Genomic DNA, 14,019 nt, shown 5'->3' on the forward strand with positions numbered 1-14,019 from the left:
TTCGGCTAATAGTGGGCCGTGCTCCTCCCTTGAATCCATGAACAGGAGTAAGTCGTCCACATACTGCACTATCTGATTGGGCTGGCTAAATTCCTTTAAACTTCCTGCCATGCACTGATGGAAAATGCTGGGGCTGTTGTGAAAACCCTGCGGCAAGCAGTTCCAAGTGTACTGTTGCCCTTTAAAAGTAAAGGCAAACTTGTACTGATCCTCCCGCCGCAACGGAATGGACCAAAAACCGTTCGAGATATCCAGCACCGTGAACGTGGTCGCGGATGCTGGAATACTCCCTATTAGGTCGGCAACTGCTGCTACCGTGGGTGCGCAGGCTGGGATGTTACTGTTGAGGACTCTGTAGTCCACCGTGGCCCTCCATGAATTGTCCGGCTTCCTTACCGGCCATAATGGGGAGTTCACGTGAGTGGCTATCGGCCTCAACACGCCCTGCTGCACCAATGAAGATATTGCTGTCTCCATGTTGGGTTCTGCTTCCTTGGGGAAGTTATACTGCTTTTGGGGTCGGATCATGGGGTCCCCGTCTACGCTGACCTCAAACCCGGTGACCCTCCCACAGTCGTGCTTGTGGGTGGCAAACGCGGTCAGATTGTCCGACACAAACGCTTGCAAGTCCGTTGGGACGTCCGCGACCATAAGCTCGAGGTCGTAACCTCCTGACGGCTTCATGGTGCACAGGGCCCCCTTTTCTCCCTTCCCTGGGATCATGACTACCTTGCCTAACCCATTCTCGGCTCCCCAGAGACAGTGATTTCTAAGGTCCACGAGGATCCCGTGTTCCACCAAGAAATCAGACCCGAGGATGCCTTTACCACCCCCCTCGTTCCACTTCATCAGGATACACGTCCATGTGGTGTGGAGTGCTCCCAAATGAATGGAGAGCGGGATGGAGAACGCGCCAGCCTGTTCTTTGCCTGTGAAACCCGCTACTGAGAATGGAGCCTGGGTAGACAGAGGTGAGGAAAAAGGTTTAGCTGTGTGGATCACGGTACATGATGCCCCCGTATCCAACAGGTAACTACCCTTTTCCTTCTCTACCTCCATCTCCACAAGGGGTCTTCTCCACGCGTCATACCGGAGCGGACACAGGTAGACAGGCTGCGCGGGCTTTAGTCATTGGGGCGCTGCGGTTTGGGCTGGGGGAGCAACAGGGCCGTTGGCGACTGCCACCTTCCCCTGCGAGGTCATTAGAGACCGCATTGCCTCTAAAACTGACTCGATCGCATCGGGATGGATCGACACATCGACTCCTTTCTCCCGGATAGGTGTTTGGGCTGGGGCTGAGGGAGCTTTTCCCTTTAAATCCTTCCAGGGATTTTTACAGTCCCGGCGCCAGTGACCTTCCTTCCCACACCCGTAACAACTATTCTTGGCTTGGGGAGGGCGATTCCCCTCCTGATGCCATTCCTTTTTAACAGGAGCTGCAGGCCTCGCCTCATGCACCTTTCCCTTCGGGGGAGGCACCTCCTTACTCCTGCTGTTCCTGTAACCTATCGTGAGCTGATCAAGTACTATCTCCTCCGTGGAGCGGGGGTTATTGGGATCAAACCATGTTTTGGCCTGCTCCCTCACCTGTGGCAAGCAATTGGTGACCAGGCACCGGAGCCAATGAGCCCTTTGACCATCGTCCAGCCCGTCTCGGGCCGGCCTGCCCGGGCAGCTGCGCCGATACACTGGCCACAACCTTCCGGCGAAAACCCGTGGGGGCTCTCCCTCTAGCTGTACCGTCCTATCCAATCGGAGGAACGGACTCCCGTCATTTCCCCCCATAACCTCCATGATCTCGTCCTGTAAAACCTCATACTCCCTATGCCCTCTCTTGCTCTCGTCAGAGAGACACTGGAGGATCGAGCTGTCCAGGGAGAACAGCAGCATTCTGGACTGCTCTACCCCGTCGCAGTCATTAACTGCTGCGGTCTGCTCCACGTCCCTAAAATGGACGGAGGGATCTCCTGACTCGGAGAGTTTTGGGATGTGGCTTATCATTGCCCTTAGCTGTTGTGCGCTGTGGGGCATTACGATCTGATTCACGAGGGGTCCCTCATTGCCATTGTCGTTGTCCGGACCGAGCCTCCGGTGTCGAGCGGGACACATCGGTGCCGGCTTCGACCCTACTACCTGGGGTTGCTCTACCTCAGGAATCTCTTCGACTAACTCCACCGTTTCCTCCCCCTCAACCCAAGACTCATTATAGCTGGGAGGTGCCGAGGGCTCGGTGGTTGGTACCCCAACTGCCTCTCGCGGAATCGGTCTTTTGGATTCCCTGGCTAACTGTAGATGGCTCGCTGGTGGGTTTATGAGACACACCAAGCCGTTTGCCTTCGCTAGGGCCGTTCTCAGGTCCTCTAGCTCCCTTTGGCAAGCGCTATGGTCGGTGTTCTCAGACCTATCCTCGATGGCCATCTTGTACGCTGCTCTAGCTCCCAGAATACTCTCCTCCTGAGCCTTTACCTGCTGAGCTAGGCGAACACACCTGTCTCTCATTCTTCCTTCACTGGTCTTGACCTCAGTGACCTGACACTCCAAGTAATCTATCTTGGTCTCATGGCGATTGGTTATGGATTGGCATTCCTGATTCAACGCGTTGAGCGATGCAATCAGTCTCTTTCCTCCCGCAACCTTTTCCTCTACTTCTGCTAGTAACCCTTTGATCTGGGCCGTCTGTGCTACAACGACTTGGTCCAAAAGCTGGACTTGCTTCTTGTAGCACATCAGCCAGACCGCCTTTTCTACAGATCTTTTGTGCTCTTTGCTTTCTGTCCACTTGATGGCTGCATCTAGCGGGCACCTATCTCTTAATAGGTCGGATATCCACTGTTTTGTAAGGTTTACCTTCCCAAAAACATAATCTGCTATTCTCTCATCCATCACATTTCGTTTATTCAGACCTTGATCTAACACACTACATTCTTGCTGCCAAGGTCCTGCCACGGTCGCCATCTCTGTAGGGGGTTTCTCTTGCTTGCTCTGGTCTCCTGCCAGGCTTCTTGCAATAATTACCCGTGAGTGGTTCGACCCACTCGCCCCTACGGCCCTAGACCTTGGACTTAGGTGCAGGGAGCTGTAGTGCAGAAAAACTCAATAGACCAGGTCGAATAGCACGAAATGGATGCCTTTATTGAACAGTTTGCAGCATTATAAAATACATGTCATATGCACAGATTAAAGCAACTACAAGCATGCACACATCTATAAACTTAACTCTATAGAAATGGGGAACACACGGCACATCGTAAAAGGGGTAACACATTACAATTACCCTTAACCCCCTCCCCTAGACCTAACTAAGTTTCGATTTGAGGAACTCGGGATCATGCTCACCACTTTAAGAATTTCGAAAAGGGGTTTGCAGCCTTTCGACACAGCTTTCCGTCGTCACGTGGGTTTGGAAGGTTCTGGCGCAGCTTGTTTTCCTCTTGGTTCTCCTGCGATGAGCGCTCGCCGATGTGATGTTGAGACACTGGAGTGCCGGGCCCTGAGTGTCTTCTTCTCCGGCCTGGGTTGTCGATCTCCCGATGGTCTTCCCCGGGGCGGGACGCTGGTCCCAAATTGTTTTCTTTATACAGTCATAATGTCCTTCTGATTTGGAGCAGAGCTGGAGTACAGAGTGTCTTCTTCTTCGGCCTGGGTCGTCGATGATCTCCCGACAAAAGTACCCGGGCCACCCTCGTCGTCTTCCCGTCGTGGCCGGGCCTTGCCTGGCCGAGCTGGCTTCCAAGCCGAAATCTTCTCGTCGTCTTCTCGTCGTGGCCGGGCCTTGCCTGCCCGAACACCGAACACGTTCCGAACCGAAGTGCTGTGTGAAGGTCTCTGATGGTCTTGAAGCGTCTTACCGAAGAAGTTGAAGAAGCAGTACCGTACAAGTTCCGAAGCTACTGATGGACCTTTTCAATCCACAGTTATACCTTTTTGGGACATTCTTATCTCCCGCCAAATCATAGTCCTGTCTTTGTAATAATTTTGGCGGGCAGAACTCTCTGCAGGGGTGTTTTGTTTTCATAACGGGAGTCGGTGATAGCTTAACTGGCCTTCCTGGGCCGATAATGTCTTTGCTTTGTCGCCGTAACTTGGTTTGTATATTGATCGGTCTGGAGATTGCCCTGGATGGCTGTTAAACGGCTTTTCTTTGTACAGTGTAATGGGTTAAAGTGTTCGTTCAATTGTCCGCCCATTTCTTGATGGGTCTCAACCTGCTACCCAAATCTGTCCTGTACTTATAATCTAATCAATATGTATACTCAGTTCCCTGAGTTTCGGCTTCCCGAAACTGGTTTTCGCGGGCTTTAATGTCCTCAATCCACAAGCCTGTCTGGCTTGCAGCAACAGAAATTCAAATGGTCCCAGAAGCTGGTCACGAGGTCTGGCGGCCATTTTGTGTGCCCTTTTATCAAAGGTTTCTCTGTACAAGCTTCTTTTGGTCAATAAAGCTGTTTTATTAACCCTAATTTCCTGCGTGATTATTTAATGAAAATTTCGCGAATCTTACACCTCACAACTGACAGAAGAAATTTGTTAAAGAATAGTTAGTGGTTTGCTAGTTCTCACTAATTATGCTGTTTTGCTTTGTGAAGTAAAGCAGCCCTTTCTACGTAACAATACCACTGCCGGAGGATCATGATTTAGCTACACCGCTCACATAATGAGGCTGTGAGGAATAAGATTTCTCGATACCTTTTGAAGGGTTCCTCAGGTTCTGAAGACCACCCCTTCTAATGCCTGTTCGGTGAAAGCCTCGCACATCATTACGAAGCTTTCAGAATGGATCCAAATTCCATTTCAGTCAAACTGTTAGAGGGGTCCCTTCAACAAGCCAGGTTTCATCTCCAGGTTTCATCTTCTACCGATGCTGCCTGACCTGCTGAGTATTTCCAGCATTTTCTGTTATTTATTTCATCTCCTGACGCTGGTCGGATTAGAGCTATGTAAACTGTGTCAGCAAGTACATATGTGCTCAAACAAACAATCATTTATTTTAATTGACTGCACTAATATTGTGATTGATGCGCTCGGAATGAAGTGTGGAACACTGAACTGTTTGCAAAGCGGAATTAACTGAACCTTTATAATGTGTAACTATATAATAATGTGTAACTATATACAATTCACAAAGCAGACTTAGCGTGAAAAACTAGCATGGCAAGCATGAAAATCAAATGGTGGAGAAATTCCAAACATTTAATGTAAACTGAAAATTTGTAAGAGACAATAACTCACGCTGATTAGTTGAATCAAGTGATTAGTTAGTGGTAACTCTGAGATAATAAGGGATTAGCTAGTTTGATTACACCCTGGGCTTTCTATCAAATCGATTGGGCCTTGGGCACCTGGTGATTAATTGAAGGACAAACAATCATCGGTCGGAAGGAGCAACCAGTACAGTAACTTGGCAACACAAACAAAAGCAATGTTTGCATGAAACATCTGATCATATTTCGCCCTGACTCTTTCCCATTTAAAAGAGCTGCATCTTTCCGTCAGGGACTAAGGGGGGAAAATTCAGTTGGTTTGTGCCTCCTTAAGAGGGCGCTAATGGGGCACAAAGCAACTAGCGCCCGGGCGCGGCGATGTTTGCACTGCTCGCGAAATTGACCAGACATTTTGTGGCGGCGCTAAACGCTACCACCACGATCTCCTGTGCCGGCAGATCGTGATGTCAGTCGAGCGTGTAACACCCCGGTAGCGGCCCGGACCGGATATTGAGTGGCGCCCTCTGTCTTACCGCCTGCCGCTAGCAACGACAGGTTGAGGGGAGCGTTTTGCAGTTGGGAAGGGACTGGGGGAGCTCTATTTAAAGGTGACCGCTTCCTGCCCTTTTTTGTCGGCAACATTTTTGCACCACGCATTCTGAGAGAGAGAGAGAGACTTCTGGAGAGATTCAACGCTGTGTGAAGGAGTTCTGGGTACTGAGCAGCACTTTGCAGGTTCATTTTGATTTGACCTTCCTTGCATCGATTTAGAAGAGACTGTGGGGGCTGCACTCTGAGCTCTTTCCCTGGGTCTCTCCATTGTTCTTTCCAGCAGATTTGATGTACAGGTCTCTCCGGGCCGAGATTCAAGGCTGCAATGAGCAGGGCGTGGATGGAGAGCAAGATCGACCCTCCCCTTTAAGAACTGGCCGGCGCCAGCGTGTCTGTGTTCCATTGCTGACTGACATCACATGAGCTTCACCAGCGCTCTGAGGTAGCGCCTCGCTCCTCGGCGTTAGCGCCTTAAGAGAGGTGTGTAGCGCCTGATTTAGTGCGCCAATCACCTCCAGGGGCGATAGAAGCCAAGTTTGCAGTCAGAGGCAATAATTAGCGCCAGGCGATAAACTTTGTGCCCGGCCGATAATTGCACCCCAAACGGGGCGATACCGAATTTCGCCCCCTCAGAGTATGAGAGAGGCAGAAAGCATCGAAAGGCATTTTGGGGGAGATTTTCGACTTGCCAGCCCAGCGTAAAACAGGGGTTGCGAATCAGCTGCCCTTGATAGAAACCGCCCGGTTTTCATTTCCAGCGACATCAATGGAGTTGAAGATCAGGCGGTTTCTATAACAGGCGGGCGGACGCATCGTCAGTTTTACAAACGCTGGAAATCTGAAAAACAGCGAATGCTGGAAATACTCAGCGGGTCAGGCAGCATCTGTGGAGAGAGAAACAGAGTTAACGTTTCAGGTCAATGACCTTTCGTCAGAACTGGAAAAAGTTAGAGATGAACAGCTTTTAAGCAAGTACAGAGGTAGGGAAAGGGAGGAGGGGTGAGGAGAGAACTAAAGGGAAGGTCTGTGATAGGGTGGAAGGCAGGAGAGACTAAATGACAAAAGTGATTTGGTGCAAGGCGAAAGTAAAAGAAGAAAAAGAAAGACCTGCATTTCTATAGCGCCTTTCACGACCACCGGACGTCCCAAAGCACTTTACAGCCAATGAAGTACTTTTTGAAATGTAGTCACTGTTGCGATGTAGGAAACACAACAGCCAATTTGTGCACAGCAAGCTCCCACAAGCAGCAATGTGATAATGACCAGATAATCTGTTTTAGTGATGTTGAGTAGGTGATAATGAGACAAGTATAGAAACAAAGATTTTAACATTAATGCCAGTTATGCGCCCGGCAGTAAGTTTAAAATCTACCCCATTTGAGTAGAATTCTCTCCACATTTGTTTAGATGTTGAGCCAGAATCATCAGTATTAATGAACAACAACAACATCTTGCATTTATATAGCACCTTTTCCTAAAAACAATCCGAAGGCACTTCACAGGAGCGTTATCAGATGAAAATGGACACCGAGCCGAAGGGGGGAGGGGAGGGGAGGGGCAGCCAAAGAGGCAGGTATTAAGGAGCTGCTCAGGGGAAGAGAGGTGGAGAGGTTGAGGGAGGGAATTTTAGACCGTGGGGCAGAGATGGCTGAAGGCACAGCCACCAATAGTGGGGCGAAGGGAGTGGGGGGGGGGATACACGAGAGGCCAGAATCAGAGGAACAAAGGGTTCGGGGGGAGGGTTGTAGGGCTGGAGGAGGTTAGAGAGATAGAGATGGGGAAAACCATGAAGGGATTTGAATGCGACGATGAGAATTAAAAATTGGAGGGGTTGGGGGACCGGGAGCCAAAGTAGGTCAGGGAGCACAGGGGTGATGGGTACACGTGGAGTAATTTCACAAATACTTTGTTCAGGTCAGTAGAAATAACGAGCCCAGTTTTTCTTCAGAAGGGGGAAGTTGCAGAGTTGGGTGTCATGACTGCTCAGAGCAGAGGCAATTGGGGTTCAGCGTGTGCGGGGTTGAAAGATCAGAGGTTGGTTTATTTTATAGCAAAGGTGATATCTTTAATAATGGGTGTTAATCTCATGTTACTCTTGCTCCATGTAAGACCCTCTTGATCTGCCAGTGTTAAATAATGACCATTGGAAAATCTACCCTCTTGTGTTTGTTTTTTTCTCCGTTACAGGTCCTTGTCCGACCGTAGGCGCAGTTCGTTGGTTGTTTGTTTACCTGGGCTTGAGATAGTTCCTGGGGATTTATTAATTTCTAATGGCGCTGAGCATCTTTATCGTACAGTTTCAACACCTACTCTCAGTATGGGTAAGCTCACAGACCTGTATGGAAGTCTTTCGTCTCTGTATATATTTGACCTTCTTTGATCCTTTGCTTTGGAGATGTGTCATATTTCAGAAACCTGGTTGTTTGAATATTCTGTTGACTGAGCATTGTAAATCATCTGTTAGATAGGATATCAAAATTCTAAAGCCATCCCAATTTCCTCTTTCAGAATCCAAGAAGTCAAAATGGCCCTTCACAAAACGAGGGATGGTAAGACTTTGTCGTGTTTTAATAGAGCGTTTAATATTCCAGCACTCGCTCAGATTTTGTAGGCGGTACAGATTGAACAAGTAATGCATGTGAACTGAGCAACTTGCATCAGACACTTCCCGAGAGAGCAGCAAGCTGTGCCTCACTCACCTCCTTGCACGTGAATATGGCCAGGTTATGTTCCAGTGATTCTCCCAAACCCTGATAAATTTAGCAGGTGCAAAGTCGTTTAACCTATCCTGAACCTTAACCCTAATGTGCTGTACCTCTGATGTTAGTAAGAAGTCACACAACACCAGGTTATAGTCCAACAGCTTTATTTGAAATCACAAGCTTTCGGAGCACTGCTCCTTCATCAGGTGAAGTGAAGAGTTGCATATAAGCACAGCATATATAGTCAGAGAGTACTGCCAGATGATTACAGGTAATCTTTCTAACTGCCCTTTATCACACCTCGGCAGAGAGATAATCACAGCAATCACAGGTGTGAATGGTGTCCAAACAGGTCAGTCAGGAAAACATTACATCAAAGAACAATGAGGTGGGGTCACAAGGGGTCAAATGTTGCAGATGCTGGGGTCTGTATGAAAAAACAAAAAACAGACAAAAAACTATTTTTTTGCTGGAAATCACAGCAGGTCCGGCCGCATCTGTGTAGAGAGAACAAGCCAATGACGACTCGAGTCTGGATGGCACTACGTCAGGTGGGGTTACATGTAGCGTGACATGAACCCAAGATCCCGGTTGAGGCCATCCTCATGAGTGCGGAACTTGGCTATCAGTTTCTGTTTGACGATTTTGCGTTGTCGTGTGTCTCAAAGGCCGCCTTGGAGAATGTTAAGTCTGTGTGTTATATTGAGAATTAATACACAGACCACAAGGGTAAAAATTAACAGGTCTTTACTAGTCGAAGGTCAGGGCGGAACTGCCCAATAAATCATTATACCACACTTATATACCGGTGTGGTCACCACCGGTATTACAGTATACAGCAGCCAAGATAAAGTAGTGCAACTCTTAAAATAGTTCTCTTAAAGGTGGAACGGTTCTCTTAAAGGTGGAACGGTTACATACACTACAATCCTCCCTTTTTAGCTTAACAGTATATATATTCCCCATTAAACATAACATCATAACATATATATACACAACTTCATGTGAAAACAGTTCACAGATTCAGTCTCTGAGGCGGCGCCTCCTGCGCTTCCTGACTCGGTCCGGATAATGCCTCGGTGGTGTAGTAGTTTTCGGTGGTGTAGTAGGTTCTTTTGGCAAGGTCGATTCGGCTTGAATGCCAGTGTCGGGTTCATCTGATTCCAGTATCACCGGATCGGAGGTAGATACTATGGGTATCTCTGCTTCATCATTAGGCATATAAAGTCATGGAGTAGGTTCTCGTTGCTGGGGTGACTCATCTAATAGTCCTTCACTGGACTTAACAGCTTGAACTTTCGTAACATCAGAACCAGCATTGCTGACTTCTAAAGGCTCGAGTACCTTGGGAAGTTTTTCTACTTCCAGACTGATTTGGCTCAGTTCGGAGGGACCACGTGCGTGACCTGGTAGGGGTGATAATGGTTCAGATGAGTCATCATCTTCTGCTTCCTCTCTATTGTCTTCTAATTCCTCCATCACTTCAGCTTTTGCCTCTGCCACCAATTTTTCATCTGCTAAGTTCAATTTTTCATCTGACTGTAAGCTTTCCACTTGCAGCTTCAGCTTTTCATTGGAAAACTTAAGTTGCCTCATCTCCTCCATGCCCAGCTGGGCGTTAACCAGCTTTTGTTCCACATCCAGACATCTCTCCTGAAGAGACTTCTTCATGTGTTCAGCTTCATCCAGCTTTTTCTGGGCTTCCTGCAAGTCTTTTACTAATGACATCACTTGTGATTTCAATACTTCAACTTCATTCGGAGAGTGATTGTTCGGACTATTCAATCCCTCTACTGGAGCAGCTGTTTCAGCGTTCTGTTGTTCTACATTGACGTGAGTCAGCGTACTCTTGGCATCCAAGGGCTGCTCTGCTGCAATCTTCTCAGTCTGTGTTGCAACCTCAGCTGTTTCAATAACTTTTGAGAGCTCCGAAACCCTTTCCTTTGAAGATTGAAGCTCGTGTTCAAGTTTTTCCAAATTCAGAGTCTTATCCCTCAGCATATGAAGGAGTTGGCTGACCGTTAACTCTTCTGACATCAGGTGTCTCCCAGTATCGTCGTCGTGTGTTTTTGATGTATAGGCTGCAGGGCTGTTTGTAACCTTGCACTGGGGGTCCTTTGTTGCTTTTAATTCGCCATCATCCGCAGCCTCCACCGTTCGAATTTCAACAAATGAATCGTCCGGTGATGCTGCACCCAACTTCAGTAGGAGCTCGGAATTCATGGCAACCACATCAGCCTTTCCTGCCTGCAACCGGCTAACAAGCGCCTTCAGTTGCTGAACATCCTGCTCCACCAGATTAGGGCACGCACCTTCAGAAACTGAATCAGCTTTGATTCGTTTGGCCTCCTCGCGCAGACGGTTTGTGTGTTCCTGCTCCATTTTCTCAATCAGCTGCTTCTGCTGTCTTCCCAGATTCTCCAACTCTGTGTCAAAGAACTTTTTCTTTGCATTCATCTCTTGCTCAAAACGGCGAATCATTTGTTCTAATTGTTGTTGTAGTTTGAGATTGAGTTGAGTTCGAGCCCCGGGTTCCTCAGAAATGTGCATGTCTGTAGACTGGACAGACTCAGAATTCTCTGTCAAACTATGTTGTTGTTGTTCAGTGGAATTCTGCTCTGATACTTTGTTCTCTCCTGAAGCATTTATACACTCCTTCGTTTTTCCATCATTAGTCTGCAAGTCCATTTTAGACTTGTCTTTTGCACATGGGCTGGTCTTACCATCATCAGTTCCAGGGTCTGAGCTGATTGTCTTCCGAGTTCTCACTCTCTGCTTTGTCACTGTCACTGCTGCATATGCCCTCATCCAATATTCTGGACAATCGTGCAGGTTTGACATCTTTTCTTTTTCCGGAATCTCCCGTTATTGCTTTTAGGGAGTGCCAGTCCATCTTTATTTTCCTGATCCACTCCCGTCCCAGAAGTGGTGGACCTCCCTCAGGTAGTACATATAAGTCCATTCCTTGGTGTTCTTTGCCCTTGTGTTTCACCTTGACTTTTATCTTTCCGATGGGGTATACTCTTTGCCCCGTGTATGTCTTCAAGACAATCTCGGTATCTCTCAAGGGTATATGCGAGAATAGCCGCTTGTAGTCCCTTCGGTTTATGACTGTTAGGGCTGATCCTGTGTCCAATTCCATTTTCACTTGGACTCCGGCTATCTTGAGCGTGACCCAGATAGTTTGTAGGTCAGCTTCCTTACTCACATTGTGAATTCTCAGACTACCCAGTTCCTGGTTGTTGGAGTCTGAATCCGAATTCTGTTCATCCGAACTCTTCTCAGCCACCTTATGTACCTTTCTGCACTTTTCCTGCGGTGACTTTTTGTTGCTGGTCTTCTTTCCTGACCGGCATACTTTAGCTATGTGACCAAGCTTGCCACATTTTCTACATTCCTGGTTTTTAAACCAGCATTGGTTCTGATCGTGTGTTGTCTTCCCACAACGATAACATTTCGTTGTACCCGAAGCCATTTGATCTACGCTGAGTACCGCTCCCTTCAGCTGCATTTCCGCAGCGCCTCTGGCCCCGACTTCTGTCCGGCTCTTTTCCCCGGCCGTGGTCGAGTTCTCCGCCCTTATATCCTCCAATCTTCCCTCCCCTACTTCACAGTCAACGTGGCCGACTCGCTGTTCGTCGCTGATCGGCTTACCCACCACCGTGATAGAAGGGATGATCCTGCCTGTTGCTGATGGAAGGCTTCGTGTTAGAATTCTTCCATTGCTCTGCAGACTCGAGTCTTTTCTCAGCAGAATGATGAGGGCGGATGCCTCTTCTCGACGCCCGTTAAACTGCCTTGGATAATCTCTGCCGCAGGGTAAGATCATACTCGTCGCCACTGTTAAGTCTGTGTGTTATATTGAGAATTAATACACAGACCACAAGAGTAAAAATTAACAGGTCTTTACTAGTCGAAGGTCAGGGCGGAACTGCCCAATAAATCATTACACCGCACTTATATACCGGTGTGGTGACCGCCGGTATTACAGTATACAGCAGCCAAGATAAAGTAGTGCAACTCTTAAAATAGTTCTCTTAAAGGTGGAACGGTTCTCTTAAAGGTGGAACGGTTACATACACTACAGAGAATGCTTACCCAAAGATCGGAGGCTGAATGTCCTTGACTGCTGAAGTGTTCCCTGACTGGGAGGGAACACTCCTGCCTGGCGATTGTTGTGCGGTGTCCGTTCATCCGTTGTTGCAGTGTCTGCATGGTTTCGCCGATGTACCATGCTCCGGGGCATCCTTTCCTGCAACGTATGAGGTAGACAACGTTACCTGTAATCATCTGGCAGTACTCTCTGACTATATATGCTGTGCTTATATGCAACTCTTCACTTCACCTGATGAAGGAGCAGCGCTCCGAAAGCTTGTGATTTCAAATAAAGTTGTTAGACTATAACCTGGTGTTGTGTGACTTCTTACATTTGTCCACCCCAGTCCAACACTGGCATCTCCACATCATCTGATGTTAGTAGCTGTCTATTCACATATCCCTAACACCAATAAGTAAGATGCAAAGTTTCTTTCTTACAATGAATACCTGTAAAATATGTAAAATAATGTAAAATACCCTGTGTTATATATAATTAACTAGTATCCTCCCGTAGAACTTTCTTCACTGGGCTTTAAACTGGGAGTGGACCAGCATGATCTTCATCCACTCCTCTTCCTTGGGCTCCTCCTGCATCGCTGTCTTCAGTCAAGTGAGGTCGGAGGCCTAATATCCAGGGCTCCTCGGACCTCTCCATATGTGCCCCAAAAATGGGCGCTCTTGAATTTTCTAGGCCATTATGTTTGGATGAAGAGTCCTGTTGTCGGTTATAATCATTTTCCTTTTTTTTTAGCCCAATTTACCTTCTTTTCCCCAAACAATGACTCCAGCCACCCTCCAACATCTTACCCAAGCAACCATTCGACATGGGCAAGCCATGACAGTCAGTGTTTACAGACTGTCCAACTGTGGGAGAGGGAAGGGTCTGGTTCCTTCCCCACTTGACAGCAGTTAACATGCGTTAGGAGCAGGGGTTATTGCAAAGCAACTGGGACCAGGAACTCCGGGTCAGTTTTTTGCTCCCTAACTCAGGGTGCAAAGGTCAACTGTGGCACTCTGTGACCTCTGCCCCAAGCGGAGAGCAACTAACTTGGGCTGGACCAGGGATTGAACCCGGGCCTTCCCTTGTCTGGAGTGGCTCAGCTACTCACTGACCGAACCCTGTTGAACCATGGGGGGAAAGCTGTTTATATCGCAATCCATTCGTGTTTGCTCCTTAGCATGAAAGCTAAATTAGGACACGCTATTATACAAGGAGGCCAAGTTTAAAAAATATAAATTCGGAAATAAAGAGCTAGTATCAGTAAAAATGACCATGAAGCTGGCAGATTGTTGTAAAAACCCAACTGATTCACTAATGTCTTTTAAGGAAGGAAATCTGCCGCCCTTACCCGGTCTGGCCTGTATGTGACTCCAGTCTCACACCAATGCTCTTGCCTCTTAACTGCCCTCTGAAGTGGCCCAGCAAAGCCCTCAGTCGTTTCAAAAATGCAACAAGGAATTTCAGT

General features: G+C 47.9%; 1 protein-coding gene across 2 annotated transcripts in view; it reads left to right on the forward strand.

Annotated features, from left to right (window-relative positions):
- The window catches only part of plekhg7 (pleckstrin homology domain containing, family G (with RhoGef domain) member 7), a 286,193-nt gene that overhangs the window by 227,302 nt on the left and 44,872 nt on the right, over nucleotides 1-14,019 (forward strand). For both annotated transcript variants that reach the window (XR_015081504.1, XM_086009957.1), the window contains exons 4-5: nucleotides 7,941-8,074; nucleotides 8,262-8,302. Coding sequence is in view for 1 of the 2 variants with exons in the window: in XM_086009957.1 (XP_085866083.1) it covers nucleotides 7,941-8,074; nucleotides 8,262-8,302 (175 nt within the window). In the remaining variant the exon portion in view is untranslated. The remainder of the gene's footprint in view (nucleotides 1-7,940; nucleotides 8,075-8,261; nucleotides 8,303-14,019) is intronic.

The sequence above is a fragment of the Somniosus microcephalus genome, chromosome 17 (assembly GCF_052327205.1).
Source record: "Somniosus microcephalus isolate GS21.2 chromosome 17, FLI_Smic_1.0, whole genome shotgun sequence".
Lineage (NCBI taxonomy): Eukaryota > Metazoa > Chordata > Chondrichthyes > Squaliformes > Somniosidae > Somniosus > Somniosus microcephalus.